We start from the raw sequence: 26,507 nt of genomic DNA on the forward strand, positions 1-26,507 counted from the left end.
GGGGGAGGGGGCGGGGCGCCGCGCACGCGCAGGGCCGGCGCGCGCCGAGCTGGGGGCACCGCGCGGGCGCAGCCACGATGGAAGGGGGTGCGTACGGAGCGGGCAAAGCCGGGGGCGCCTTCGACCCCCACACCCTGCTCCGGCAGCCACACACCATCCTGCGCGTCGTGTCTTGGGTAAGGACGGCGGGGCGGCCCGGCCGGGCGGGGGGCGCGGGCAGGGCCGGCGCGCCGGGGCGGACACCGACCCCCTCGGACCCCGGGCCGGGGCGCGGCCGCCAGGGTAGCCGTCCTGCCGGGGCACCGGCGCCCGCCCCTGCCTCCTTCCCGGGCCCCGGGGCGGGGGTCCTGGCGCTCGCGGGGGCGGCGCTGCTGCTCCCGGAGCCCTAGCTTCCCGGCGCCCCCCATTCGTGCGCTCCTTCGCCCCCCGTGGTCGTGACCTCCAGGCTGCGGCCGTGCAGCGCGCGGCTCGGGTTCTGCGCGGCCGCCCGGGCGGACCGGCGACCGTGGGGACGGAGCCTGGGTTTCAGGTGGCCTTTTTGGGGGTTTGGATCAGGGCGTGGGCCATCTCGCGGGGGTGCACGCCGCGCCTGCCCTGGACGTTCAAGCGGGAGAGGGCCGGGAACCAGGTTTTTATGGCTTAGCCCGCCTGGTGTGGAGCAGTGCGTCGGGCGCCGGATACCTGGCTTCCACCCGGGAACGGCCTCTCCTTGGCAGCGTGACCTTGGGCTGGAAACTACCCAAGAAATGTTCACGGGAAACGAGGAGTTAAATTCTGGGGTGGGGAACGTCACCTCCTCTCTCGTGCCTCAGTTTCCTGATTTGTAGAGAGGTGGGAGGAGCCTCCTTGAGGCCTCCTTGGACTCTGATGTTTCATGGCTCTCTGACAGCCTCCCTCAACACACACCTGGATGCCTGTGGGGAGAGACCCGGGGGAAGGATGCCCGGTCCAACCGCTGGTCAGTGGGCAGGGGAATCACCCACTGCAGAGGGCTGAGTGGGGTTCAGACCCGGGGTGGGGTGAGGAGGATGGGACAGAGACAGTGAGCACAGGGGGAGGGGTTCGCGTGGCCTGGGCAGCACCGCAGGGAAGGGAGGCCCGCCTCAGTCTGAGAGGGGTGCCTCGAGCTCCCCAGGGTTGGCTGCCCATCCCTGGACACCCTCACTGAAGGGTCTTGCTCTATGGCCCATTCCTGTGGGCCCCAGGGGGCTATGCCTAAGGCCAGCTGTGCTCAGACTCCCTCATTTCCTGGGTCTCAGGGCCATGTGAGGTTCTGATGGGTGGGACAGCTTGGTGTTTATCTCCAGCCTCCCATAGAGATAAGGGAGCTACCTTTCCTTTGCTTACAAATGTTAGAACCCCTCCTGGTGCCACAAGAAGGGTGGTCACGTTTAAACGCCTTTTTTCTCAGGCGCCCACCAGATGGAGACTCTTTGAGGGCAGGGAAGTCCCGTCCTGTTACTCTTTGCGCCTCAGTGACTGGACAGAGCCTCGCACCCTGGGCACCTCCATGAGGGCTTGGGGGGCTGACTTCATGCGTCTGTGCCAGTCTTCAGCTCTCCGAGACCCTGACAGGCCCTTGGCAAAGGTAGAGCTCTGGGGGGGCACCTGCCTGATCAGGTGGGCCAGCTGTGTGCACCACTCTCCTCTGCTGGCCACTGGCCTGGGAGGGCTCTGTGAGGGGGTCACTCCTGCCTGTGATCGCTTCATTTAGTGAAGCTTGATTGAGTTATCGAGGCCCCGAGGGAAGGCCAGCATGACTCAGATGCAGCCCTTAGTGCTCACGGCACCCACAGTCCCACTGGGGAGTGAGCCAAGGACCCCAGGCAGAGCCCTGAGAGCCAGGAGAGGGTCTCCCTGCTGTGGCAATCAGAGAGGCTTCCTGGAGAAGGTGATGTCGAATTGGGCTTGGAAGGATGAGGAAGGTTTACATATGTGCACCTCGGGGTGTGGGGAGGACGTTCCAGGCAGGAGGAAGGAAAGGGAACTCCGATTGAGTGCCCACTGTGTGCAGGGGTGTTCTCATGATCACCCAGCTAGTCCCCAACAGCCTGTATCACACTTGAGTAAACTGAGGCTCAGAGAGGCCCAAGGTTTCTGAGCAAAAAGGGGCAGACAGAGGATTTGAACCCACTATCTTCCTGTGTCCCAGGCTCAGTGCTCACCCTGGGGCAGGAAGAGTGTGGGATCCTGGGGTTTCAGGATTGGAAAGGATAAGGGTCATCTGGGCCATCCAGTGCCCAAACGCCCCCAAATGTCCCCACCGCCTCCTAGCCCTGCTCACTGCTCTGCTGGAGCAGAGGTACCTGACACAGTTTGACTGACACCTTTAAAAATATATAGTTTTTTCTGGTCATAAAAGTAATACCTCCCGATTTTTGGAAAATATAAAAATCACTTGTGATGGTCGCACAACAATATTAAATGTACTTAATACCACTGACTGTACGCTTAGAAATGGTTAAGATGGTAAATTTTAGGTTGTGTGTATTTACCACAATAAAAAAATTTTTGGAAAAAATACCCATGTGTGATCCCCGCACACACGTAGGGAGGACTGCTCCTCCTTCCAGTCTTTTCAGAAACGCGTGGTGCTCTGAGACATTTTAACACGCGGGGAGGGTGCCGGGGATGCGGCTGGCCACCTGCCCTTTGCCCTCGCGCTTGTTCCAAACGCCGCGGGGTCTGGCGGGCGTCAAGCTTCTCCCTGGAGCTGATGGAACCTGAGCTCCAGGGCCAGGGTGACCAGTTCCTCCTGGTTTGCCGGAACTTTCCAGGTTTTAGCACTGAAAGTCCCGGTCCCACGTCCTGGGAGCTGCCCTGTCCTGGACAAGCAGAGCCGGTTGGTCGCTCTCTCCAGGACTCCTCCTGTGCCACCCAGAACCACCGCTCCCACAGCCCTGCAGGGGCCCAGCTCTGTGCACATGGGCTCGTGAGTTTGTAGAATTTGTAAAAGATCTTTTCCTGTTATTTTTCCAAAAGAGGACCCCCAAACTGTTTAAGCTTCAGGGCCTCACCAAACCTGAACCCATCCTGGAAGCTGAGTCCCCTGAGCCCCCAGGCCTGGCTGGGCGGAGGCAGCTCCTAGGACCGCCCTATCTCAACTAGGCTTTCTCAGCTTCACTCTGCCAGCTGCTTCCCCCACCCCCACCCCACACACCTGGCAGGGTGATTGCTCACAGCAGGAACTGGGAAATTAGCTGTGTTGGTTAAGGTGGGGAGGGAGCTGGCTGTGTTGTTTAAGGTGGGGAGGGAAGTGGCGGTGTTGTTTAAGGTGGGGAGGGAAGTGGTGAGCCCTCTGGCCGATCCCAACTTGGACCCTTCCTGCCCTGGGCCAGGAGGGCATGGCTGAGTTGGGACAGTGTCCAGGGCAAGCTCGGAGCTGCTGCCTTTGGCTTGGGTTACGGGGGAGATGGGGCTGCGCTGGCTGGAGGCCAGGAGATCCACTGCCACTCCCGGCTCCCCCAGCTGTGCCCACCCCCTGTGCCTCGGTCCCCCCATCTGAGTGAGGAGGCTGGGCTAGGTCCAGGGTGCCCGTCGCCGCTGCTCCTTGCTCTGTTCTGGAGCCAGGTGGGGGAATGGAGTGCCAGGAGGGCGCTAACTGGTTTCCTGAGAAGGACCACCTTCTAGTTGGAATTTCTGCTCTCGCTTTAGAGGGTTGAAAGGGCCTGTGGGAAAAGAGTATTGGTACTGGTAGATGAGCGGGCTTTTATTTAATGCTCTATTTTGGCAAAATAGAAGGATACAGTGTTTGAAGTTTCGCCGTTTTCGGCATTGATCTCCTAAGGGCGTTGGCTGTAGCACCCAGGATTCTGTGAGTAGAGTGGGGGTCGTCCCCCCAGATGGCAGAAGTAGGGCACAGGCTGGAGGGGACTTGTCTACTGGCTCAAGGCTCAGGCCGTCAGAGCCGCAGTTGGGGCCCAGTCTGCAGGGTCCACATTCAGTGCACCCTGAGGCTTCCCTGCCTGGGTGGCAGTGGCACCGAGGGGTGGCTGGATGAGGTGGATTCACAGCCTCCTTGTTGTGAGCCTCCCTCAGTTGTCCCAGGTGAACACTGAGCAGAAAAGCTGAGCTTGCTTTGCAAACGCAGCAGCTTCCAGAGGCAGCCCTTGCCCCTCTCCCAACCAGATGGCCACGCCCTGGCCCTCCCTCGGATGGACCTGCTGGAGCCCGCTGCAGCCCGGGTGGAAGGGATCCAGCGTGCAGATGGAGCCTCTGGCCAGCTCTGGCGTTCATTCATTCACTCCACAGATAGCAAGTCCCTGCTCAGTGCCAGCCCGTGTGCCCCCGGAGATGTTCTCAGTCCAGTGAGAACGAAGTTGAGTCGACAGGCACCACTGGGGAGGCTTGGGGTGCTACAAGAAGGAAACCCAGTGGGGAGTATGTAGCTACCTCTGTGTGTGTGTGGGTGCAGTGGAGGGCTTCCAGGGGAAGGTGACTGCTGAGCTGATTCTGATAAAGAAGTGGGGAGGGGCGTTCCCGGTGGAAGGAACAGCACATGCAAATGTCTGGAGGCACGAGGTATGAGTGACTTTTAGAAATGATGAGTGAGTTCTCATGATGAGTGATGGGTGAGTTCTTGAGGGCCCCAGATGTGTGAGTCGGAGTAACCAGTCAAGAGGCTAGGCAGGAGTGGGCAGCCCCGGAAGGGCTCGGACAACAGATACACGAGCTGGACTTCATCCGAGGGCCATGGGGAGCCACAGAGGGTTGTAAACAGAAAAGAGGTGTGTTTCGGAAGCTCCCTGTGGCTGCCATGTGGAAGCGTGGCTTGGAGAGGACCCTGGGGGCCGGTGTCCTGGCAGGAAATGTGTGGTCTCGTCCAGCCTGTCCCCTCCCAGCGCCAGGCTCAGCCCTGTCCTTTATTTAGGAGCCAGGTCCAGTGCTCCTTTGGCATTTATTGCTGACAGTCCTGGAACCTTGCTCACCTCTGCGCCCGCCCGTGGCTGACCCTTGGCTGGTCCATCTCTCTCAGGTCCGGGCTGGGGTCCGCCACAAGGACGTCTTCAGGAGTTGTTGGCTGATAGGTTTCCGGTGTCTTGGGCATTTGCTCATGTACGGGGGGAGCCTGGGAGAGCCTGGGGTTTGGGTCAAGAGCAGGACCACCAGCACGAGACCTTGGAAAATCCCAGGCCCCTCTAAGCCTCTGTCGCCTCATCTGTCGCAGCGGGTTGGGCGCCTGGGTTTGGGGCGGACATGAAGGTTTGTGGAAATGGACAATTAAAGGGCCTGCTGTATGATCCACTCCTCCTGGGCGTGTGACGTCCCCGTCAAGTGGGTTTTGTTGCCCCCACTTTAGGTGAGAGGCTGAGGCCCAGACACGCTAACTGGAGTTGCTGGGGTTACAGCCTGCGCTGATGTCGAGGATGTGGCCCCCGCTTCCTGCTTAGGAGAGTCCCCCGCCACCCCGGGAGTCCCACGTGGCCCGCTTGTTAGACAGGCCTGAGCCTGGGGAGAAAGAACAAAGGCTGGGGAGGAAGGGCGGAGAGGAGGAAGAACCAGGAGGAGGAGGGTGGAAAGGGAGAGGCAGATGGCAGAGCTGGTGAGGGAGCCACACTTGGCACCCCGACCGGAAGAACCAGCTGTCTGGTGGGAGGAGAGACAGGGCAGGGCTCTAGGAAGTGCGTGGGGCCTCCTTCTGCACCGACTCTGGCTCTGACCCTGACTTGAGCAAGATGCCACCCTTTCTGGGCCTCAGTTTCCCCATCTGTCAAATGGGAAAAGCATAGTCAGATTGGGGTAGAGGTTCCCAACGTTTCCGCCGTCAAAGAGCCCCACTCGTGCTGCTAGTGGATTGTAGGTTGGGAACTTTTGGACTCGTCGGTCTTTAGAGAAGTGATCAAGAGCCACTGCCCGGCTCAGTGCTTTTTGAGGGGTCTGCAGCAGGGGGCCTGGGTCCCAGGCCCGTGTATGCGAGCAGAGCAGTGTTGGCTGGAGCCCGGCAGGGCGGCTCAGGCCCTTGTGTTTCTGGAGGAACCTTCCCTTCCTGGGCTGGAATTTTGCTCCGCTCCCCTCTGCTGGGGAGGAAGGTGTGGGATGCAGAGGACTACAGGCAGGCGTGGCCGTTGTTTAGGACGTGATCATCCAGGAACTGACACGCCCGGGCTCCTCGAATAACTCGCGGTCCAGGGGGGCGAGACGACACGGCCTTCTGTCTCTGCACATCCTAACTGTAAATTGCACTGTAACCTGGCCTCCCCCACAGGACCCTGCTTCCCCGGCACCCTGGGGACACCCTCAGTGGGGACTCTTCTCTCCTTCATCCCTCCCTCTGCCAGGCCTGGAGGTGGGGCAGGGGCCTCCAGCTCCTGAGGCTGCTTCCAGACCATTCTCCCCAGCTTTGAGCCTCGAGATGCCCACCTGGCCGGCTCTCCAGCGGCTTCCTGCTTCGTTCCTGGTCACTGCATGCCCGCTTCCGTGATCCTTCTCACAGCCTGGCCTCTCACTGCCTTGGCCTCCCCTCCTCCCACAGCCGTGTCCTCACATGCCTCGGCCCCTCTCACCACTGGGTGTACCCCAGGCCCAGCTGGTCTTTCCAGCACCTGTGTGGACTCAGATCGCTGCCTCTCCCCGCCCCCCTGTCTTTCCAGCTCTGCCCCTCGCCTGCCCCCATTCCAATGGTCCTTGGGCCTGGATCTTCTGAGCCATCGGCTGTCCTGCTGTGTGCCAGCCCTCACCCCAGTCCTCCAGGCCCCCTTTGCAGCCTGGGCTCCCCAGTGGTCTCACTTGGCTGCTCCCAGCTCCAGCCCCTGTCATTGCACTCACCTGGCAGAGCTCTGCTTACGTCCCCCTCGGCCCCTCCCCAGGCGCTCTCCTGTCTGGTGGCCCAGGCCAGCCTCACTGCGGCCACTGGACCCCACGCTCTCACCTACTCAAGGCCTCCAGTGATGGTCCCTGTCTCTCTCCCTCCCTCTCCTCCATCCTTGAGGTCGCCCTCTCCCCTCTAGCTTTCTCCCGGCAGCTTACAAAGGAGCGTTATTCCATCCCCTCACCCATCGCTCTGGACCCTCGGATATGACTGTGGTTTCCTCTCACGTGCTCCCCGCTCAGGCTTCTTCCCCCACCTCTCCATCACGCGTGACCTTCACATCGGCCGATGGTTATCAGTGGCTCTCTCAGCCGCAGGGAGCCACAGGGAGCCGTCCTCCTACCAGATCCCCCAACGGCAGGGCGGGGTCACCCTGTCATCATCTGTTTCCTGTCCGCGTTGAGCGCGTGCTGGTGTCTGCTCTTTGGTGAGGGCTCACAGCGTAGGAGGGAAATGTGGTGGAGAAACTAGTTGAAATATGGAGGTGAGCGCGAGACCCAGAGTGAGGGACACTCCCTCAGGTTAGGGACAGGGAGGTGACAGTCAAGAGGAGAGGGAGGGGCCAGCCAGCAGAGGCAGGAGAAGGAGTTCCAGGCAGAAGGAACAGCATGGGAAAGGCCGAGCTGCCGCCCTCGTGGGCTGTAAGCTCCCGGGGAAGGGCCGCATCTGTGACATCACTGTCGCATCCCCAGTGCCAGACAGTGCCTGGCATCCTGTGAGGGCTCCTCGTGTGGGTGAACGAGGTGGAGAACTGCACTGCTCTGCCCTCCTTCCACCCACCCTCCCCATTCAGGTCTCTCACCCAGCCCTTAAGGCCCAACTCAAACATCACCTCCCCCTTGAAGCCTTCCAGGATTCCCCCCAAGCTGGCTCTCTCCTCCCCGCTTCCCTTGCGCTCTGTGTGAAGGGCTGTAAGGACTCTCAAGGACACAGTCCCCTTCGTGTCTTTCTTCTCTAGGAGGTGCACCAGGGCCTGGACCGAGATTCTCTCCCTGAGGCCTGGAATTTCCAGAGGGAGAGAAACAGGTATCAGGGACAGGCATGTGGGGCCGGAGGGCAGAGGCGGCAGGGAGGTGGGGAAGAGCCACAGAACTGGGTGCTTAAAGCTACCTTCTTCCCAGTGAGGGACCTCACAGAGCCTCAGTTTCCCCATCGGTAAAATGGGGACAGCAATGCCTCCCTCAGAGGGCCGTTGGCGGTGTAAATGAGGTCCTGCTGGAAGGGCCCAGGCAGGGCTGGTTCCAGGGCTGGCATTGCTCACCCCCTCTCCTCCCCCCTCCTCAGGGCAGAGGTGGCAGGACCTGGATGAGGAAGGACCTAGGGTGTAGAAGGTTAGGGAGTGGGCGTCCGGAGACTGCCACCAAGCGTGAGCCCCGGCCCAGCTCTGGGTCTGTTTCCCCTTTTCTAACGAGGCTCCCGGGCCCCTCGTGGTCAGGCAGCCCCAGGAGGGCAAGGATGGGGACAGTGTGGGGAGGAAAAGGGCCTCCTTCAGGTCACCGGCCGAGTCTTAGCACCTTGGGGACAGAGGTCCCAGGCCCCAGCCCGGCAGAGCCCCCTCCCCTGCCCACTGCCGAGAATGTGGGGTCAGCTTGCGGGACGATTACCGCCTAATCCCCGGCAGGTCACTTCCAAGGCTGCAGAACGTGGAGCCGGGCGGGGGAGGAGAGGACGGACTGGGGGCCACAGCCCGCCTCGGCCCTGCAGCCTCACATGAGGCCCGTCAGGAAGCCGGGCTGCCTGGTGCCCGTCACACGCTCTTGCGTTGGCTCCGGCCGGCCTCCTCACATGACCCTGGGGGTGGCAGGGTCCCAAGGTGGGCCCTTGGCAGCCTGACTCATCCCTCAAAAGCTGCTCCCTTCTTCTCTCAGCCCTTCCCTGGGGCCCAGGAGGCAGGATAGAGGACTTTGGTGGGACAGCGGCAGGAAGGCCGTTTCAGCTGGTGGTGAGGGAGAAGACTCAGCAGCCCCCTTGTTAGGGAGTGAGCTCCCCGTGGTCAGAGGGGTGCAAGTGAGGGAGGGGTGCAAGCCAGGGATGCCGAGGAGGGAATGTCCTTTTTCCTGACTCCTGTGCTGCCTGTGTCTTTGCTCATCTATCAGGCTTGCTGTTTACTCCTCTCGACGCCTTTCCTAACCCTCCCTCTGGGTCTGGGGGTGAGACGTACACCCAACAAGGGAACCGATAAATAGGGAAAACATTATACAATGATGTTATCAAGAAGACAAATTGTGGTATGGGAGAAATATTGTAGATCTGGGAATCAGGTCGGGAGGACTGCTCTGAGGAGGTGTCTTTCACTGAGATTTGGATGTTGAGAAGGAACCAGTGGGAGCCAGCCAGGAAGATATGGGAAAATCTTGGGAACAGCCAAGGCCCTGAGGCAGGAATGAGTGTGGTAGGAAGTGTGTCTGAGAGGAAGGCAGGAGCCCTGGGGGTTGCGGGAGGGGGACTTCGCTGTCAGGGTGCAGGGGGGACATGATCTGGCTTAGGTTTAAAGAGACCACGCCAGCTGCAGTGCAGGCGGCAGGAGTGGACATGCAGGGACTGGGACGCTGCTGTCATCACCTGGCAGGAGGCGGTGGTGGCCTGGACCAGCGTGGGGACATGGGGTAATTTGAGTTATTCAGGGGAGGATGGAGTACTGGGCCCAGATTGGAGGGGTTCGAGGCCGAGTCCATTGTGGGGTGTGAGCATTGGTGGGGAGCCAGAGCTCAGATGCATGGGGGCGCTGGAGGTCACTGGGGGCTGGGAGAGGCTGGAGGTGAGACCAGCGGCCCAAACAGCGGGGCATGAGAGCCGGCCTAGGGGCTGGACTGTGCCCGCCGCCCGGCAGGGCCTGCGTGCGTGGGGGTTGGCAAGCACGGCTGGCCGCCACCTGGGGCCTGCTTGGAGGAGGCGAGGAGGCTGGTCTGGGTTGCAGCCTGGAAGTGGGCAGCGGCCGAGGCTACCAAGTGGAGAGTCACCGAGCAGGTCCACTGGCCACCTGCAGCGCAGGGTGGCGACCGGGGCCTCCTCCCAGCCGTCTGGCTTGGAACAGATGTCTCTGTACGGGGTGAGATAGATGGTGGACCCGAGGGCCGCTGGCTCCCGGCCTCGTCTGGCTGCAGCTTGTCTGGGGAAACTCAGCATGAGCCTAAAGATGTTGAAAGCCCGGCGGACAGCAGTGACCTCTGCCCCGCACACTGGCTGCGCCCAGCCCCGTTCTCCCGGAGCCGGGTCAGCCTGATGCCCGGCGGTGGCCAGGCACCAGCTGTGTGTGGGTGTGGAGTAAAGCGGCCCGGCACCTCCTGCTCTGGGGTGGTGACACAGCTCTGGGCAGCAGGTGTCCCTCCTGGGTCTCGTGCTGATCCCAGAGGCTGGGGTCTGGAATTCGCTCCTTCCTGGGAATAGAGGTTTGGCTCACATTCTGGACTGGGCTGGAGGGGGCAGGTGGGGGCAGGCCTGGGCCGGGGCCGTGCCCTGCAGGCCTCTCTGACCTCAGCTTCCCTCGGGGATGTGGGCTAAGGTGGTCTGCCCTGTGGACATGTTTTCACATTTATTTTCCTTTGGAGGTTTTGGTGAGGGTTAAATGAGGCGATTTTCCTTAGATGCTCCCAATCCATGCAGGGCCCCTGCGGAGGCTGTGGGCAGGCTCAGGGTCTCGGGGTGGGGACAGACCCGTAAATGAGTCCCCAGCAGGAATGTGTGCAGGGTCCAGGGGGGGAGAGTGACTGGGAAGGAGGGTGTCCCAGAAGGCAACTGGAGGTCACCACCTCCCAGCAGGGTTTCGAAGGGTGAGAAGGAGTTCACTGCTATTTGAAAGATGGAAAAGGTGGGGAAGGGCGTTCTGGGAGGAGGGAACAGCAGGTGCAGACACATCAAACAGCCTGTGGCTGTGCCAGCCCGGCCCTCTGGGACGGCTGTGTTGGGTGGGGAGGGCAAGAGGCAAGGCCAGGGTGGGGTCTGGGAGTTCTGGGGTCTCTGTTTCTGTGCGGCTCTGAGTCCAGTAGCTCAAGATCCTAAAATTCCAAGACTCTGAGATTCCTTCTGATTTGTTTTTCCGAGTTTCCTGTAGCTCTGTTCCAAGTGCCATCTGGAATCCGTTTTTAAAAGACCCAGGATTGGATTATAAAGATGGTGAGAACACGCAGAGCCGCTGCCCGGTTACCTAGGCCCTTCTCCTTTTTTTAGCATTTTCTTGGGCTCAAGGGAAAGAGGTGGTTTGTCCTGGGCCTGCCAGGGCCCAGCACCTCTCTAGTCCTCCCCCTGGGCCGCCCCATCCTCTCCTGCTCCCAGTGCTGGTTCTCCTGGGCAGCCTGTCCTCCGTCCCGCACAGACCCTGCGCCCCTGCTGCTGAGCCGCCATCGACCGTCAGCCCGCTTAGGTTCTGGCTCTCTGGCTGCGGTGTCTGCTCTGTGCTGGCCCTGCAGACCCGGCCGTCGCGAGTCACCCCAAGGCTGCCTGACTCAGGCACTGGCTTTGGACTCAGAGACTTGGCGTGGAGTCTGGGTCCATCCCAGACCAGCTGCTGACCCGGCCAGTCCCCGGATGCAGCTGTCCAATGAGGACGAGGACGGGGCCCTCACGGAGTGTAGAGCATGCAGTTCAGTGACAGCAGGTCCTGAGTGGGTCGCCGTCCTCCTCGGACGGTGGGCGGCTGAGGGACAGAAGCCTGATGCCCTGCCCTGCTCTTGGGGCTCCCAGCCCCTCGGTAGCTAACTGGAGACGTTAACCTGTGCCTCGGAGGGTCCTGGGGGAGTTCAGCAGACCGCCAGGGACTGGTTGTGTGTCCTTGGCAACGCTTCTTCCCTTCCCCGAGCCTCAGTTTCTCCATCTGTAGACTCTCGGGCCTGGTCTGGGGGTGCTGCCTGTCCTGGCCTGGCCCTGTGGCCTGCCGGGGACCTGGCACAGGTGCCCTGTTCCATTGTCCTCCCACCCCTGCCCCGGCTCTTGCTCTAACTCCCGCAGACCTGTCAGCATATTCTGTGGCTTCACCTCCAGAGTATGTCCAGCACCCGCCCGCCTCCCCATTGCTGCTGCCGCCCAGCCCAGCCCCCTCGGCCCTCACCTGGGGCGACGTGGCCCCCAGCTGGTCTCTCTGCTTCACCCCTGCCCTACAGGGCAGCCAGGTGATTCTTTTCAAACCTAAGTCAGATCAAGTCAGCCATCTGTTCTTCCTAAGCCTGAAGTGGCTCCTGAACGCACCTCGCCCCTCAAGGCCCTAGGGCCAGCCCCCCCTTCCTGCCTTGGTGAGCTCACCTCACTCTGCTCTGCTCTGCCACACCCACCTCCTCAACACACCCAGCTTATTCGCATCCCAGGGCCTTTGCACTTGTGTTTACTTCCCCCTGGATTGACCCTCCCACAAACCTGCATGGCTCTGCCTCACAGCACTCGGGCCTCTGCTCAAAGGTCACTTCATCAGAGGCCCCCAGTGACCTAGCCTGTCTCCTCTCTCTCTGCTTTATGCTTCCTCAAGACACTTGTCAGGACTTGGGTACGTATTTGTCAGTTTACTGTTTGTTTCCCTCAGTGAGAGTGGGGACCTTGCAGCCTCCAGCACAGAGCCTGGCACATACCAGGGGCCCAGGAAACACTGTTGAGTGAATGAACAACTGATGGTAAGCCCGGTTCTCTGGCCTTGGAGATGAGGCCTCCCAGGCCCGGGACACAGGGGGCCCTGGGGGTGCACAGTGGTCAGCTCCTGGATGGCACATGCCAGCAGAGGGGCCCCTAGCAGCTCGCCCCACCTCCACCCGATGTGAACAGAAAGTCCGGAACAGCTCAGGACCCTGGTGTGATGGAACAGGCCTCCAGGGAGGAGGGGCGAGGAGGTGGGGACGCAGCTGGTGGTGCGAAGGGAGAGGAGGCCCCAGGTGGGTGGGGCCCGCGTATGCGGGGCCTTGACTACCTGCCCGAGATGTGCAGGTTGTGTCCAAAAGGCCCGGGGGGAGCGGGGCGGCCTTCATGCTGCACACTGGGGCCCATGATCCGCAAGAGCCAGATCTTGTCACCCACCCCGTGACTTCTCACTGCGTTTCAACCCCATGTCCCTGCTGTGTCCCCCCCAGTCCCCCTTCCCCACGTACCCGCCTCCTGTCCCGTGTCCTCTCCAGCCCCAGCTCCCTAGTCACTGCTCTACCCACCTCCTCCTCCACCTTCGGCCTTTGCCCTTTCTGTTCTTCTGCCTGAAACATGCTTCCCCCTGGCCTTTGCAGGCCGGCTCCTTCCAGTCTCAGCTCGGAGCCCCTGCCCAGGGCCCCCTTTGCTGACCACCGCCACCCGCCCCCCGCCTTTGCCGCCGCCCGTCATTGCCGTATTGTCTGCTCCACTTGTCCCACACCGGGCTGGCGTCTCTGGGTGCTTGCTCCCTGCCCTGTGCTGCCCCGCACACGTGACCCCATCCATCCCTCACGAGACGACAGTGAGACCACCAGGTGCATCATCGTCCCACTCCACAGATGAGGGAACTGAGGCCCAAAGAGGGCAAGTCATTTGCTCACGGTCACCCCACTAGACAAGTGGCCAAGCTAGGATTCAGCAGGCCCAGGCAGTCTGACCCTGCTCCTGCCCCTGTCACTCCTGCCCCTCCGGGCAGCTCCCTCCACAGGTGGACACGGCTGCTCCTGACCCCCTCGCACAGGGTGCCAGGTGCAAGCCTCTGTCCTGTGACGAATGCCTGACCCCGCATGTCCTTTGCTCTTCCCGTGGGCCCCGCCCATCCCTCTGAGGGTGTTTTGATCTTGCTCCTCACTCTCTTGGGGACACTTCGTCTCCAGCACTTTCCTCCTTGCCTCTCCGAGGACTCCCTGCTTTTCTCCCCCAAGAGGGCCCGTCTTAATGCTTCCTCTTCTGCTGTCCCCAAAGCCCAGACTTCCTCCTGCCTGCTCCCGCTCTCACCTCCACCTGCCGTCGTTTGGAAGGGCACCCACCCTTTTTCCTGCCTCTGGCAGCAGCAGTGTCTCCTCCAGCCCGCAGGGAGGGTTATGTGTCCTGGTGCTCTCCCTGCTGTCCTGGGCCTCAGGAGAAGGGAGCTCACCCTCAGTAAGCCCTGCTCTGCTCTGCTCCGGGCACTTTGTGTACTTCCCCCATCATCCCTGGAGGGAAGGGTCATTTCTACAGAGGACCAGTCTGAGGCTCAGAGAGGTTAAGTCACTTGCCTGAGGCCACACAGCATGAGCAGCAGGCCTGGGATTTGAATCTGGCTGCCCTGTGTGACTCCTCAGTGTCTGAAATCTCTCTCTAATCAAGGGGCTTTTGCATTCTGCTGGATTGGTGATGTCTAGTGACATCCAGGACAGGGCCTCAGATTGCCGACCTGGCAGTTTTCTGGGAGGAACCTTGGACTTGTCTTGGTGTATGGGTCCAAAGGGCTGTGTGAATGGTGGTCCCTGGAGGTGTGCAGTGCACAGCCCAGGCAGCTGGCTGTCAGAGCCTGCCTTCGTCACCCGGTATCCAGCATCCGCCTTGCGTGTCTAGACTTTGTCAGTTGCCCAGGGGTCCCTTTGACAATTGCTTTGAAGTCAGGACTTCCTGTCACTCCCCCTTGTGTCCCTGGGCACAGACACTCCGGTAACACCTCCTGATACTTTGCTGCCCTCCAGCCCTTTCTCCCTGGTCTGATCCCCTGGGTCTCTGGAAACAGCAGCCCGTCTTCAGGGCCCGCCTCCTGAGGCTGAGAGTCAGCTTGATTGGGTGGAAAAGAGCACAGGGCTGAGACTCAGAAGACCGGGTTCGAGTTCAGCCCATGCTGCTGACAACAGGGCCACCTCCCCTTTCTGAGCCTCCTTCTCCTCGTCAGTTAATCGGAGATGGGATGACTTGCCCCCGGCTTTGGGGGGGAGGGGTGCTTGTGACGATGCAGAACCTGGGACAGGCGGGGCTGTGAGCCTGGATGCTGCGTGGGTCTGAGGATGTGGCTCTGTGTACGTTCCCTAATCAGGACGGGCAACTGTGTGGCTCACGGGTGCCGCGGCCCACTCTGTGCCCGTGGCTGAGCAAGGACACGGCCCGACAATCCTTTTTTTTTTTTCTCTAATTGCAGAAGAATTCACATAACACACAATAAACCATTGTAAAGTGTACAGGTCAGTGGCATTTAGTGCATTCGCAGTGCTGGGCAGCCACCACCTCTCTCTCGTTTCACAACGTTTCATCCGTTGATGGGCGTTTGGGTCAGAATCCCTCGTAACACACAGCGTTGTGAATCAGTGGTCTCCAGACTTTTGATCATGCACAAACATTTTTGAGTCAATCCTCCCATTAAATATACTTATTTGTTTCACGTATATTATAACTACTAGTGTAATATATCCAGTACATTATAAAACCTATGTCAAATGTAGATGTCATAAAAAGATAAGATGAAAAAAGTCAAAACATTCCTCATATTTTTTCCCACACCGACCCTGGAGTCACTGCCCATTCTGGGCAGCAGCTGAACATGGAAATGTGTCTGGCTCATATGGAAATTATAGTTTCTCTTCTAGAAAATTGGAAAACACAGAGAAGTGGAGAATGGACAATAACAACCCCCTCTGGCCTCGCCTCAGGCTCACTGCTGGCCACACCTGGGGCTCTGCTTCTCATGTGGGTGTCCGTTGGGTCCGGGCCTCCTCAGCCTCACACAGATTCATGGGGGTGAGAGGCAGGAGCAAAAAGGGAGAACTTCCGAGGCGGGTCCCCTGGGCTTGAAGCCAGCTCTGCCACTTCCCAGTTGTGTGACCCTGGGCACTGCAGCCAATGCCCGCACCTTGAGCACCTCATCTGTAAATGCTGATAGTGATGGTGTTAGTTAGCTATTGCTGTGTAACAAACTGCCCCAAAAACATTGTAGCTTGAAACAATGAACACTTGTGATCGCACAGTTTCTGCAGGACGGGAATCTGCTTGGCTGGCTGCTTCTGCCTCAAGGTCCCTCAAGCCACAATTGCGGTGTCAGCCAGGGCAGCGGTCTCATCTGAGGGCTGAGGTCAAGCTCACCGACACGGTGCCAGCAGGACTTGGTTCTGTGGACCAAGGGGCTCAGCTCCCTGCCTGCTGTTGGCTGCCCTCAGTTCCTGCCCCCCGGGCCTCTCCACAGGGCAGCTGGCAGCACGGCAGCCGCCTCCATCAGAGCGAGCTAATGAGGGGAGGGAGGAGGGCGAGCAAGACAGAGGCCGGAGTCTCCGTGACCTCCTCACAGAAGCGATGTCCCATCACTTTTTGCCATATTCTGTCTTAGAAGCAAATCACTGGGCCCAGCCCACAGTCGGGGAAGGAGATGCACGAGGGCGTGGATACCAGGAGAGGGTCACGGGGCCGTCCCAGCTGGCAGCCTCCCTAACTGAAACGGACGTGTGGCGGAGGGTTATGAGGTTAAATGAGGTGCCGCGCGTAACGCACGCGGTCGTGCAGCTTGCCCTGTGGTTGGCGGGACTGCACCGGTGTTCCTCTTTCATTCCTCACTCCTGCCACCTGCCAGGGCCTGGGCAAGAGGGAAGGGTGGGACCGAGACAGGGCTTGAGACCCCAGCAGCCTATGGCTCCGCAGAGGGGATGGGAGCACCAGACGGGGCTGGCCTCTGCCAGCGTCCGGAGGAGTCAGCTGGGAGGTGGGTTTTAGCAGGTTCACCTCCCAAGAGGGCATAAGACCGCTTGTTCTGGGAGGCTGCATCCGGTCCTAGGGGAACCTTGGCATCAGGACCCAGGAAGACCTCTCAAGACCTGGCTGGGGGCGTTGGGCCAAATGTGTGGTCAAAGGGCCCTCAGTGCCTACAGCTGAGGAAGGAAGTGATTGTTCCCTCGTGTGCCGTGTGACCCTAAGCAGGTTGCTCACCCTCTCTGGGCCTCCCCTCTGAAATGCCTGCTTAACGCCAGCCTTGTAGCTGTTTGGGGTGAAGAGGGCTCACAGAGGGGCAGGCAGCAAGCCGGGGGGTGTTGGCAGCCTCCTCCTCCCCCAGGGCTGGTACCCGGTGGGGCTGACTCTCACGTGCACTTGCTCCCACCCACAGCTCTTCTCCATCGTGGTGTTCGGCTCCATCGTGAACGAGGGCTACCTCAACAGCCCCTCGGAGGGGAAGGAGTTCTGCATCTACAACCGAAACCCCAACGCCTGCAGCTACGGCGTGGCTGTGGGCGTGCTCGCCTTCCTCACCTGCCTGCTCTACCTGGCCCTGGACGTGTACTTCCCGCAGATCAGCAGCGTGAAGGACCGCAAGAAAGCCGTGCTGTCTGACATCGGCGTCTCGGGTGAGTGCCTGTGGGCACCCCTGGCCCGGCAGAGCCTGCGAGGGGCGTTGCGGCCCCTCTGTCCTCACACACACCCGCGAGCAAACGAGGTGCAGGCGAGTGAGGGGCAGACGTGGGGCCCATGGCTGGCCGCGGGGAGGGGTGGGGCCAGGGCTGGCCCGAGACCCAGAAGAGCCCATGGCTCCCAGCCGGGAGGGCAGTGCGGCCTCGGAGGAGTCGTCTGATCTCTCAGTGGCCTCTTCCGTGCCACCTCCCTGGGGCCACGAGAACTGAGCAAGGTGGGGACAGAAGGCCTACAGCCAGTCCCTGCAAGCGCCAGCCAGACCTGGGGAGCGCAGGACTGGAGCTGGGGAGCCACTGCGACCTCCTGCCCTTGCCCTTCAGAGACGGACCTGGGCGGGTACCCTGACCTCCGGCCCCATGAGATTTGAGAATCTGATTGGCTGGGGGTCAGTGAGGCCGTGGTCTCAGGTCTCTGGCTGGGACCTCCCTCCATTTCCAGGCCTGGTCTCTCAGGACGAGCCCAGCATTGAGGCCTGGGGATCCTTAGACTTGAAGGAACTGGAATGAGATTAGTAGTTCTCAAACTGTGTTCCAGGGAGCCCCAGGGTTCCCAGCAGTGCCTCTGGAGACCACCCCTGGGCACACACATACTTTATCGTGAGCAGCTCTGGTCCTCCCTGGGTAGACCCTGGGCACCCGCAGAAGATCCTGTTGCCACAAGGCTTCCACTCCTAACCCCCCAGACCTCGGCTCTGAAGGGCCACTCACCCACCTCGGGAGCTTTGTGAGGCTGCACAAACGTTAGAGGACGAGGTTCACAGCCATCTGGGTCTGAGCTGCCAGCCTTGCCCTGGCCTCCCCCATCCCGCCCTGCCCCGTGGTCGGGCGGTGCTCCTCCCAGAGAGCTGCAGGCCTCAGGGCTGGACCAGGGTCCCCCGGGGATCCTCCTGGGAAGTCTGTGTTAGGCTGAGGTTAGAGAAATGCCGGCCTAGGCTGACTGGTTTTTTCTTTTCTCTCTGTCTCCCCCTGCTCCCCTCCCTTCTCACTGTCGCGGCTGTCCCGGCTCTGCTCCTGGCCTCGCTCTCTGCTCGGCCTGGCTGGCTCCTTTCCCTCGTCTCTCTCCCGCTCTGCATCTGACCCACCTCTCTGTTCTCGCCTCGCCTTCCCTGTGCTCCCCCTTGCCCCCCGCCCCGCCTCTCCCGCTGGGGGTGGGGGAGTGTGGGAGACGTGCTCCTGAACCTCTCCCTGTGCCTCGGTTTCCCGCTTGCTCCCTATGCGTGGCCCATTCGGCCTGGTCCTGGTGGACCCCCAGCCTTCTGGGCCTTCCTCTGGTTCGTGGGCTTCTGCTACCTGGCCAACCAGTGGCAGGTCTCCAAGCCCAAGGACAACCCGCTGAACGAAGGGACGGACGCGGCACGGGCCGCCATCGCCTTCTCCTTCTTCTCCATCTTCACGTGGGTGAGTACAGCGCCCGCCCAGCCTGCTGCCCGGGTGGCGGCCTGTCAGCACGGCTAGAGACCCCATCTGCCTCCCTCCTTGCTCGCTCCCGGTGGGGTGCTCCCTGGGGAAGGAGACTGTTGCCATTGCGGGCAAGGACAGTCACGTGGTGATGGCATTCCCTCGCTTAGTTGCAGAGCCCCTTCCTGGGTCAGGGTCCCCCTCCCAACAACGCCAGTAGTTGAGTGGTTGCTATTTATTTTCCCCTTTTACAAACAAGAAAGCTGAGGCCCAGACGGGAAGATAAGGCTTCGAGGTCTTGAGGCTGGGAGGGAGTCAGGAGACCTGGGTCCCATCTTGGGGCTGCCTGTCATTTTCCAGGCCTCTGTCCTCCTGTCTGTGAAATCGGAGATTGGATTGGGGTGGGGGAGTGTCACAAACTCAGCCTCCCACGGGCAGGCAGGACGTGAGAAGGTGTGAGTGGGCCCGGGGCCATGTGCATGCCCGTCCTGAAAGCACACACTTTGCTCAGCTGTTCTGAAGCTGAAATGGGAACCCACAGGGGACAGGTCTTCCTATTTTTCCAGAAAAGCTAGAAATCTGAATTTCTATGTGAAATCTGATCCCTAGGTGAGCAGTTTATTCAAATTAAGTAAAATATATTGTGTGAGTCAAAACATGTCTCTGGGCTCAGCTGGCCAGAGGGCACAGCTTTGTGGGCTCTGAACGCGGTGGTCTCGAGCGCCAACCAGCATGACAGCAAGGCCGCCCTTTCCCACTGGTTCCAGGTCATCTCCATTTAGTTCTTTTTCTTCCCTCATCTCCATCCTGCAGATATCTGGGGTCACATGGGCTCCCTGCCCCCATCCCAAGGGTTCCCTGGCTTGCCTGCAGCCCTCTCCTCACCCGCCCCTCCACGGTCCTCGGCCTGCCTTCCGCAGGGAGGAGACCCAGCCCCTCCTGCGCACCTGTGCTGCAGGTCCCTGTCCCCCAGGCTCCTGGGCCTGGCCCGAGGCAACTTCTTTCTTCTTTTGAGGGCCCCTGGATATCCGTTTTCTCCTGGGACCTCACCCAATACAATATTGGGAGCTAGGGTTGGGAGGAGGAGACCTGTGGTTCAGGTCCCAGCAGGCCAGCCGTGGTCACTCCAGTTCTCCGCGTCCTCAAGGCTGGGCAGGAAGAACCAGTGACCCCGGGGCATCTCGGGCAGAGCAGGTGCCCCCCCAGGGGGCGGGGCTCCCAGAGGAGGAGTGTGTGATTGGACAGCAGGACTTCCGGGGGCGGGCCTGAGGCCTGACTGACAGGTGCCCGCCGGCCGCCGAAGCCAGCCTGCTGCTGGCGCCCCCGCGGTCTCGGCCCTGCCGGTCGGCCTCACCCGCGCTCTCTCCCGGCAGAGCCTGACTGCAGCCCTGGCCGCGCGGAGGTTCAAGGAGCTTACCTTCCAGGAGGAGTACAGCACGCTCTTCCCCGCCGCAGCGCAGCCCTAGGCCTAGGCCTAGGCCTCCGCCTTCCGGGCAGGGAGCCCCGCGCCTGCCCGGGGGCGGTGGGGGCAGCGGCTGCCAGGACCGGCAGGGGCCGGGGCGGCCTGGGGGTCCGGTTAGGACTCGCACTGACTCATTCACCTCCTCTGTGCATTCCTCGTGCGTCCATCCGTTCAGTAAACATTTATTGAGCAGCTGTCCTGTGCCCACTGATGAATCAGGCGGGGTCCCTGGCCCCGGGAGCCCGCAGGCTGGGGAGGGGAAGACGAACAAACCGAAATCTCCCCCAGATGGGCTGCCACGGGCTGTTAGAGGTCGGGGGTAGCTCCGTACGTGGGCTGCCTAGGTGCGGAGCTGCCGACAGTCTGAGAGCCTGTCTCGGCTGCAGCGTGAAGGCTGAGTTCACAGTCCTCATGGAGGATGGCTGCCAAGGGGGGTCTGGCCCGGGACATCCGAGGACTCTCTTGTGCGGTGTGACCCTGGGCAAACCCCTGCCCCTCTCTGAGCGTGCGTCACTTCCCTGGACTGAGGAGTGATCATGGACCAACCTCTCAGGGCTATTGTGTGGAGGAAACAAAGGCTGGCCCGGGGCTTAGCACAGAGATGCTCAATAAATGGAGGCTCTTTTGTTTTTTCATTCATTCATTCACTCATTCTCCAAGGAGTCGGGGGCACCTCCATAATCTCTGCTTTGGGGGTGATTCTTATGTGGCGAGTCCCTGTTCTTGCAAAGGAATTTGGCCTCCAGTTCTGCACCGGTTCTCTCCTTGGCCCTCAGCTGCCTGGACAGGAACCCATCCCTCCACTCTCTGTGGGAGTTGAGGAGGTAATGGAGCACAAACAGCCCCCAGAGCAAAGCACACAGAGAGTGAGCTTCCTGACACGAGAGGCATACAAGTGCAGACTGCCTGCTGCACAGTGGAGAGGCTGCAGACGGCATACCTGCTCTGAAGAAGCAGAGCCAGGTGGACCTCCAGGTCCCTGGGTTCTGAGCAGAACTCCCAGCTTCCCTTCCTCCCCTAGTCCAGCAGGGCCCACGCCCCGTCCTGTCTTGTGGCCCCTTGAACTGGATGGCTAAGGGAGGCCCTGACTCAGTGGGAGCACAGGAGTGACCAGAGAGACAGTGCTGGGTCCCTTAGCCTGAGGCCTCTCCCTGGAAGGGTCTGCAGAGGTCATCTGTGCCTGCCCTCTGCCTCCACACAGGAAACCAGCCCGGAGGGTGGAGCCAGGGAGCTCCGGGAGAACCCGGTCTGCAGCTGTTCCTCTCGGGGACTCATTCATTCCCTGTTTGCTCCTGTGGGCCTGCCGATGGCTCCAGGGGGCTGAGGACCTGGCCTCTACCCCAGGGGGCTCTCACCCCCCTGCCTCTCCAGGTTCCCACACCTGAGCCCCAGGACCTCAAACCCACAGTGTGGGAAGTACAGGAGAGCCGCAGCTGGTTTCCCCAGCACAGCTCCCCTTGTCCTCGTCGCCATTCCCAGGCCTCTGCGCTTTGCATTCAACATCCACTTCCCTGGAAGGGCTGCCCCTCAGAGTTCTCCAGTGACGCAAATCAAAAGTTAATGCCTAGTCATTGGGCTTCTGCAACTTTCTGGAATAAAATGCCGGCACACTTCGCTCCCTGACTCTACCCAGTTGCCCTTTTGGGTTCCTGGTTGACTTAGTGCCTTGTTGGGGGGCTGACCACAGGGAAGGAGGTGGGGGACCCTGGCCTGGGCAGGGGCAGGACCCTGTGTTCAGATCTGGGTTCCCAGCATCCGTCTGTCCCAGGCAGGTTACCTGGGCTGGAAGGGCCTCTGGAGGATGCTCGCAGTGTAAACCTGTGGGCTGCTTTTCTAATGACAGATTGAATTTATTCCCTGGCTTGGTGTGGTCACTGTCATTGTCCTTAGTAACAGTGTAACTGCTTTTACTGAAAAGAATTCCCCACCTAGGCATGTGTGCTGTGAACAAGTCTCTGCCAACTGGGTCCTGTGAAGAAAGGGCTGCAGCAGTCAGATGGGACTGGCAGATGTTGCTTGCCATAATTTTTCCCTCGGGGACCCCAGCACACATTAAATAGTCAAGACTCTGTTTAACTCAGTTTCCCAAACTTGTTTGACCAAGCGTTTTGAGTTAGAATTAGGTTCAGCAGCAAATGACAGAAATTGCAAAGAACAGTGGTTTAAACAGAGGCCAAGCCTGGCATAGTGGCTCCAGAAGTCTTTAGTGACCCAGGCCTCTTCCATCCCTACAATTTGGCTCATGGATCTTGTGATCCATTATGGCAACTAGAGCTCCAGCTATCACCTCGACATTCCAAGCATCAAGTCAAAGGGTGGGACAAAGAACTGGGGGTAACACATTGGCCAGCACTTAGTCATATGGCCACACCTAGAATGGCCTTTAGGAGATACCACCAGTTTTCTGTCCCACTGAGAAACTTCTTTTCCCCATTCCACAAAACACCCCGGAGAACACAGTTTGAGAGGATGTTGTGGGTCATTTTAACACTCCATAGTGGAGACTCTAGAATTTCTGGTGGCCCAGACTGCCCTCTGGGATTGGGGGGCGGAGAAGGTGGTGACTTCTGATCTTCCTTCTGGCTGGATGATGTGGTTCTGGGACCCTGCGGGCTGGCTGCAAGGACAGCCTGCCTTCCCCTCGGTCCCACTGGGTTTCATCTTCGGTGCTTGGAGGATGTGTAACCCTCTCTTGCCTGTGTCCTGTGAACTAACCACCACTAACCCAGTGCTCTTGTCTGTCTCTCCCCTAACCATCCCCTCCCGCCTGTCCTTGTCCCGCGGCCCCCGTCCCAGGCGGGCCAGGCTGTGCTGGCCTTCAAGCGGTACCAGATTGGCGCCGACTCGGCCCTCTTCTCCCAGGACTACACGGATCCCAGCCAGGACTCCAGCATGCCTTACGCCCCCTACGCGGAGCCCAGCGCCGGGCCAGACCCTGCCGGCGTGGGCGGCACCTACCAGCAGCCGGCCAGCGCCTTTGACCCTGAGCCCCAGGGCTACCAGTCACAGGGCTACTGAGCCGCAGAGACCGCCTGCCCCCCACCTGCCCCTGCCCCAGCCCCAGCCGCCCCTCCTCCACGCCAGCCCCTGGTCCCTCCCAGGCTGCCCTGCCCAGCGCCTCACCAGCTTCTGGTGGTTCCACTGAGGTCCAGAGCAGCTCGGGGTGGGATGGGGCAGTAAGGGTTGGGGGTCTACACGTGTGTGCAAGTGTGTCCAGCAGGGGCTGCGGGTGTTTGCATTCATTCATTGTGTCATGGAGCGTTCACTGAGCGCCTCCAGTGTGCCAGGCCTGTGCTCGGCACGGGTGGTGGGAGAGAAACGGCCCCTGGAAAGGGAGAAGTCAGAAGTGGAGGAGGCCCCGTTGGTACCAGAGGTGGGAATGGTGGGAAAGACGGACCGGGGTGATGCCGGGAAGGTTTGGGTGCAGGGTGAGTGTGAACCCCTGTGGGACACTGGGGGCTGTCATGCCAGGAGTGACACAACAGCCCTGCAGGAGTGTGGGGGCTGTCTCCATTGTATGTTCGAGGAAACAGACCTGGAGAGGTCAAGGTCACTTGCCCAGGGTCAGTCAGGCAGCCAGTGGTGGAGGTGGGGCCACGCCCAGGCCACTAACTATAGAGTACTTGCTGCCCCCCGTCCCTGCCTTCCTGCCCCTGAGCCTGGGGCTCTCCTGCTCAGTGCTACCATCACTGAGAGGCCTTGAGGACCTCAGCCCATGAGACACCCTGATTCTGCTGCAAGCCAGGGGCCTGTTCTGCCTCGGCTGTCCCCGCAGCGGGGCAGCCCTGCCTCCAGGCCCCTGTCCCCACATCCCGGCGGCCCCTCCCTGGCCTCCTCCCAGGGTTCGCAGCCAAGAGGGCTCGCCTTGCTCACGTGTTTCCCAGGCACGGCGCCTGTCCCCCAGGGAGCTCCAGCACCCCGTCTGTGGCCTCCGAAAGGACTGACCACTGTCCCTGCCTCTAGGAGGGGCTCACTACGTCCTTGTCCAGGGCAGGGTGGACGAGGAGGCCCAGAATGGGGAGCGACTGGCCCAAGGTCACAGTGAGTGAATGGCAGAGCTGGGCTTTCTGCCAGGGTTCTTGCCCCAGCCACCTAGCAGCTGCCCTGATTCCCTGCCCTTGTGACCTCCCAGGAAACAGAACTGATCTGGGACACTGTGTCATCTTCCCCTCTGCTGAGGGCTCAGGGGCTGCAACAACCAAGGGCGTGGAGGGGCCTTCCTCTGGGCCCAGCAAGGCTGGCCTGAGAGCTGCCACAGTGGGACAAACCGCCCCCAAGATGAGCAGTGAGAGCCCCTGGGCGTGGTAGGCTCAGGGAGGCCACAGGCTGGAGGGGGAGGGTAGCAGGTGTCCCCAAAGGCACAGGGAGGGTGTGGGACAGGGAGGGATTGCACAAGGTGGGCTCCTCACTGAGCCGTAGGAGACAGGGCAGCCTTAAGGATGGAGAGACGTGTGGGGAAGCTTGGGGTCCAGGGTCCACTGGCCAGTGCCTCGGGGAGCAGGGCAGGGGGGTTGTAGGTCGGCACCTGCTGGGTGTGCCCACCACCAGCACCCCGTGCCCCCACGTTCACTCACTTGCCCGTTGATTCAGCAGTTATGGGGCACCTCTGTGCAGAGGTCCCTGCCCTCAAGGAGCTGACAGTCCATCAGAGACAAGCATTAAAGCTACAGCTAGACCCAGGGTCCATTAGGCGGGCGAAGCACGGGATAAGCACATGACAGGCCAAGACTCCCCGAGGAGGGGCCCTGTGGATGGGCGGGAGCTGGCCTGGTAACAAGGGAAGGAGAAGGAACTTCTAGGCAGAGAAGTAGCGTCATTTGTCCCCACTTAACAGAAGGGGGAACTGAGGCTGGGAGAGCGTGAGTGAGCAGTGGAGTGTGGATCTGAACTGAGTGTTCCAGTCCTCCCGAGGGCAGCTGTGACGGAAGGACCCCAGACAGCGGAGCAACAGCTGGTTGTTGCTGACTTCAATTTCCCACATGTGGGGAAGGGGTCTGTCTACAGTCTCTCCCCCGGGGTGGCCCAAGTGGGGACAGGATCCGGTCATGGTTTCTGCCAGGCTGAGCAGTGGACCCTGCACCCACCCGGAGTTTTGCAAAACAGGCAAGGGTGTGGGTGTGTTTGTGGTAGAGTGGTGACGTTCCGTGCCCACGCAGGAGGCTGCGAGAAGTCCTCCCCTTGCCACTCCCCACCCAAAACCTCCTGCTGATGGGTGCTAGGAGACTAGGGTGCAGCTCATCTGTTCTCCCTGGGCACTGACCCATCCCTGGTGATGCTGGGCTGGAGGGCAAGGTGCCATTAAGCTTCACCCAATCCCTGGGTGTGTATTACAGGCCCTCCCTGCCGCCCCAGACTGAGATAGTTTACAAGAACCCTGCCAGGATTGGGGGGCACTGGGTCATCTCACTTCAAATCCCTCACTTGTCCCAGACACAATCCCACCGTCAGGGTGGGCGCTGGTAGGGGCCAGCCCATGGTGGTGAGAAAGAGAGGGCGCGAGATGCCGGACGGCAGGCTTTAGGTGAGATCCAGGTCCCCTGACTCCCCTCCTGGGAGGCCGGTGGGGAAGCCCTGCTCCTTCTGTTGGCTGAGGACAGCCCCCTGGGGCCCCAAGCTTAGAGCCTTTGCTCACAGGCCAGCGGTATCCCCTTTTCCCTCCCTGCTGCCCCCTCTGCCTCTCCCTTGCTTCCGAGCCTTCCCTTGGAGCAGGGCTCCCCTGCAGCCTGACCTTGCAGAGTTTAGGCTCCCTCCTCCCATCAAGCACAAGAGAGGGCCCTGGAGAACTAGGTTCCACACGGCCTTAGAGCTACAAGGACCCTTAGAGATGGTAGAGTCTGGGCCAGGAAGGAAGTGACTGTCCCAAGTCAAGTACAGAGCTAGAGGTTCGGGGTTCCAGTCTCCTGCCTCGGAGTTGACACTCATCCTGTGGAGTCACAGGCCATCTGGATGCAGCTGCTGGTCCACCAGGGATGTGACGATTGAGGGACTAATTCCCAGGGGACTGGCATCTGCTCCCCCCTCCCACCTTCCTTGGTGATTCTTGATCTTAAGAGACTCCTGGGGGCCCCAGGCTTTCCCCCTGTAACCAAGAGCCCCCACTTGTGACCCCTTGGGGGCCCCCGACCCTTGGCCCGAGACCCCTTTGATTCTCTAAGGAGCATGAAGGGAGAGTACCCCTCCTAAGAATTTGTGGGAGGGTGGGCTGGTCCAGCCATCTCCCAGCGCTGCCCCTTGATGTGACACTCCCCTCCCCATGCCCACAGCCCTGGTCTGGGTGGCCCGGCCCGTTCCGCAGCATTACTGCCTGTGTATAGTATAAATATATATATTTTCTATATATAAGATGTATAATATAAGGCTCCACAAATATATCCGTGTGTGTGCGTTTGTGCAGTGAATGGCGGTCCCCATCCTGGGCCCCCACTGGACTCCCCACCACCTGGTTAAGTCTCTCAAGAGTGAATCCAGTGGCCCTGTGGCACCCTCCTTTATGACATCTGTCCATTTGTGATGAACCAAGTGAAGGTGGTGTCTTCTGGTGACATGGTAATAAAGTAAAAATCAAAACCCA

The 26,507-nt window shown here is 60.5% G+C and overlaps 1 protein-coding gene across 6 annotated transcripts; it reads left to right on the forward strand.

Moving 5' to 3' along the window:
- Positions 1 to 26,507, forward strand: SYNGR1 (synaptogyrin 1). Of its 6 annotated transcripts, XM_008509558.2 has the most exons (5): positions 896 to 958; positions 1,412 to 1,588; positions 16,776 to 17,013; positions 18,329 to 18,474; positions 19,848 to 20,571. In XM_008509558.2, the coding sequence occupies exons 1-5, from the start codon at positions 911 to 913 to the stop codon at positions 19,938 to 19,940; spliced, it is 702 nt and encodes a 233-aa protein (XP_008507780.2). In that variant the 5' UTR covers positions 896 to 910; the 3' UTR covers positions 19,941 to 20,571. The 6 variants fall into 6 exon arrangements, with proteins under 6 accessions (XP_070456496.1, XP_070456492.1, XP_070456493.1 ...); XM_070600395.1 differs by lacking the exons at positions 896 to 958; positions 1,412 to 1,588 and adding an exon at positions 1 to 176 and having other exon boundaries at positions 19,848 to 26,507; XM_070600391.1 differs by lacking the exons at positions 896 to 958; positions 1,412 to 1,588; positions 19,848 to 20,571 and adding exons at positions 6 to 176; positions 22,733 to 26,507.

This window comes from Equus przewalskii, chromosome 29 (assembly GCF_037783145.1).
Source record: "Equus przewalskii isolate Varuska chromosome 29, EquPr2, whole genome shotgun sequence".
NCBI lineage: Eukaryota > Metazoa > Chordata > Mammalia > Perissodactyla > Equidae > Equus > Equus przewalskii.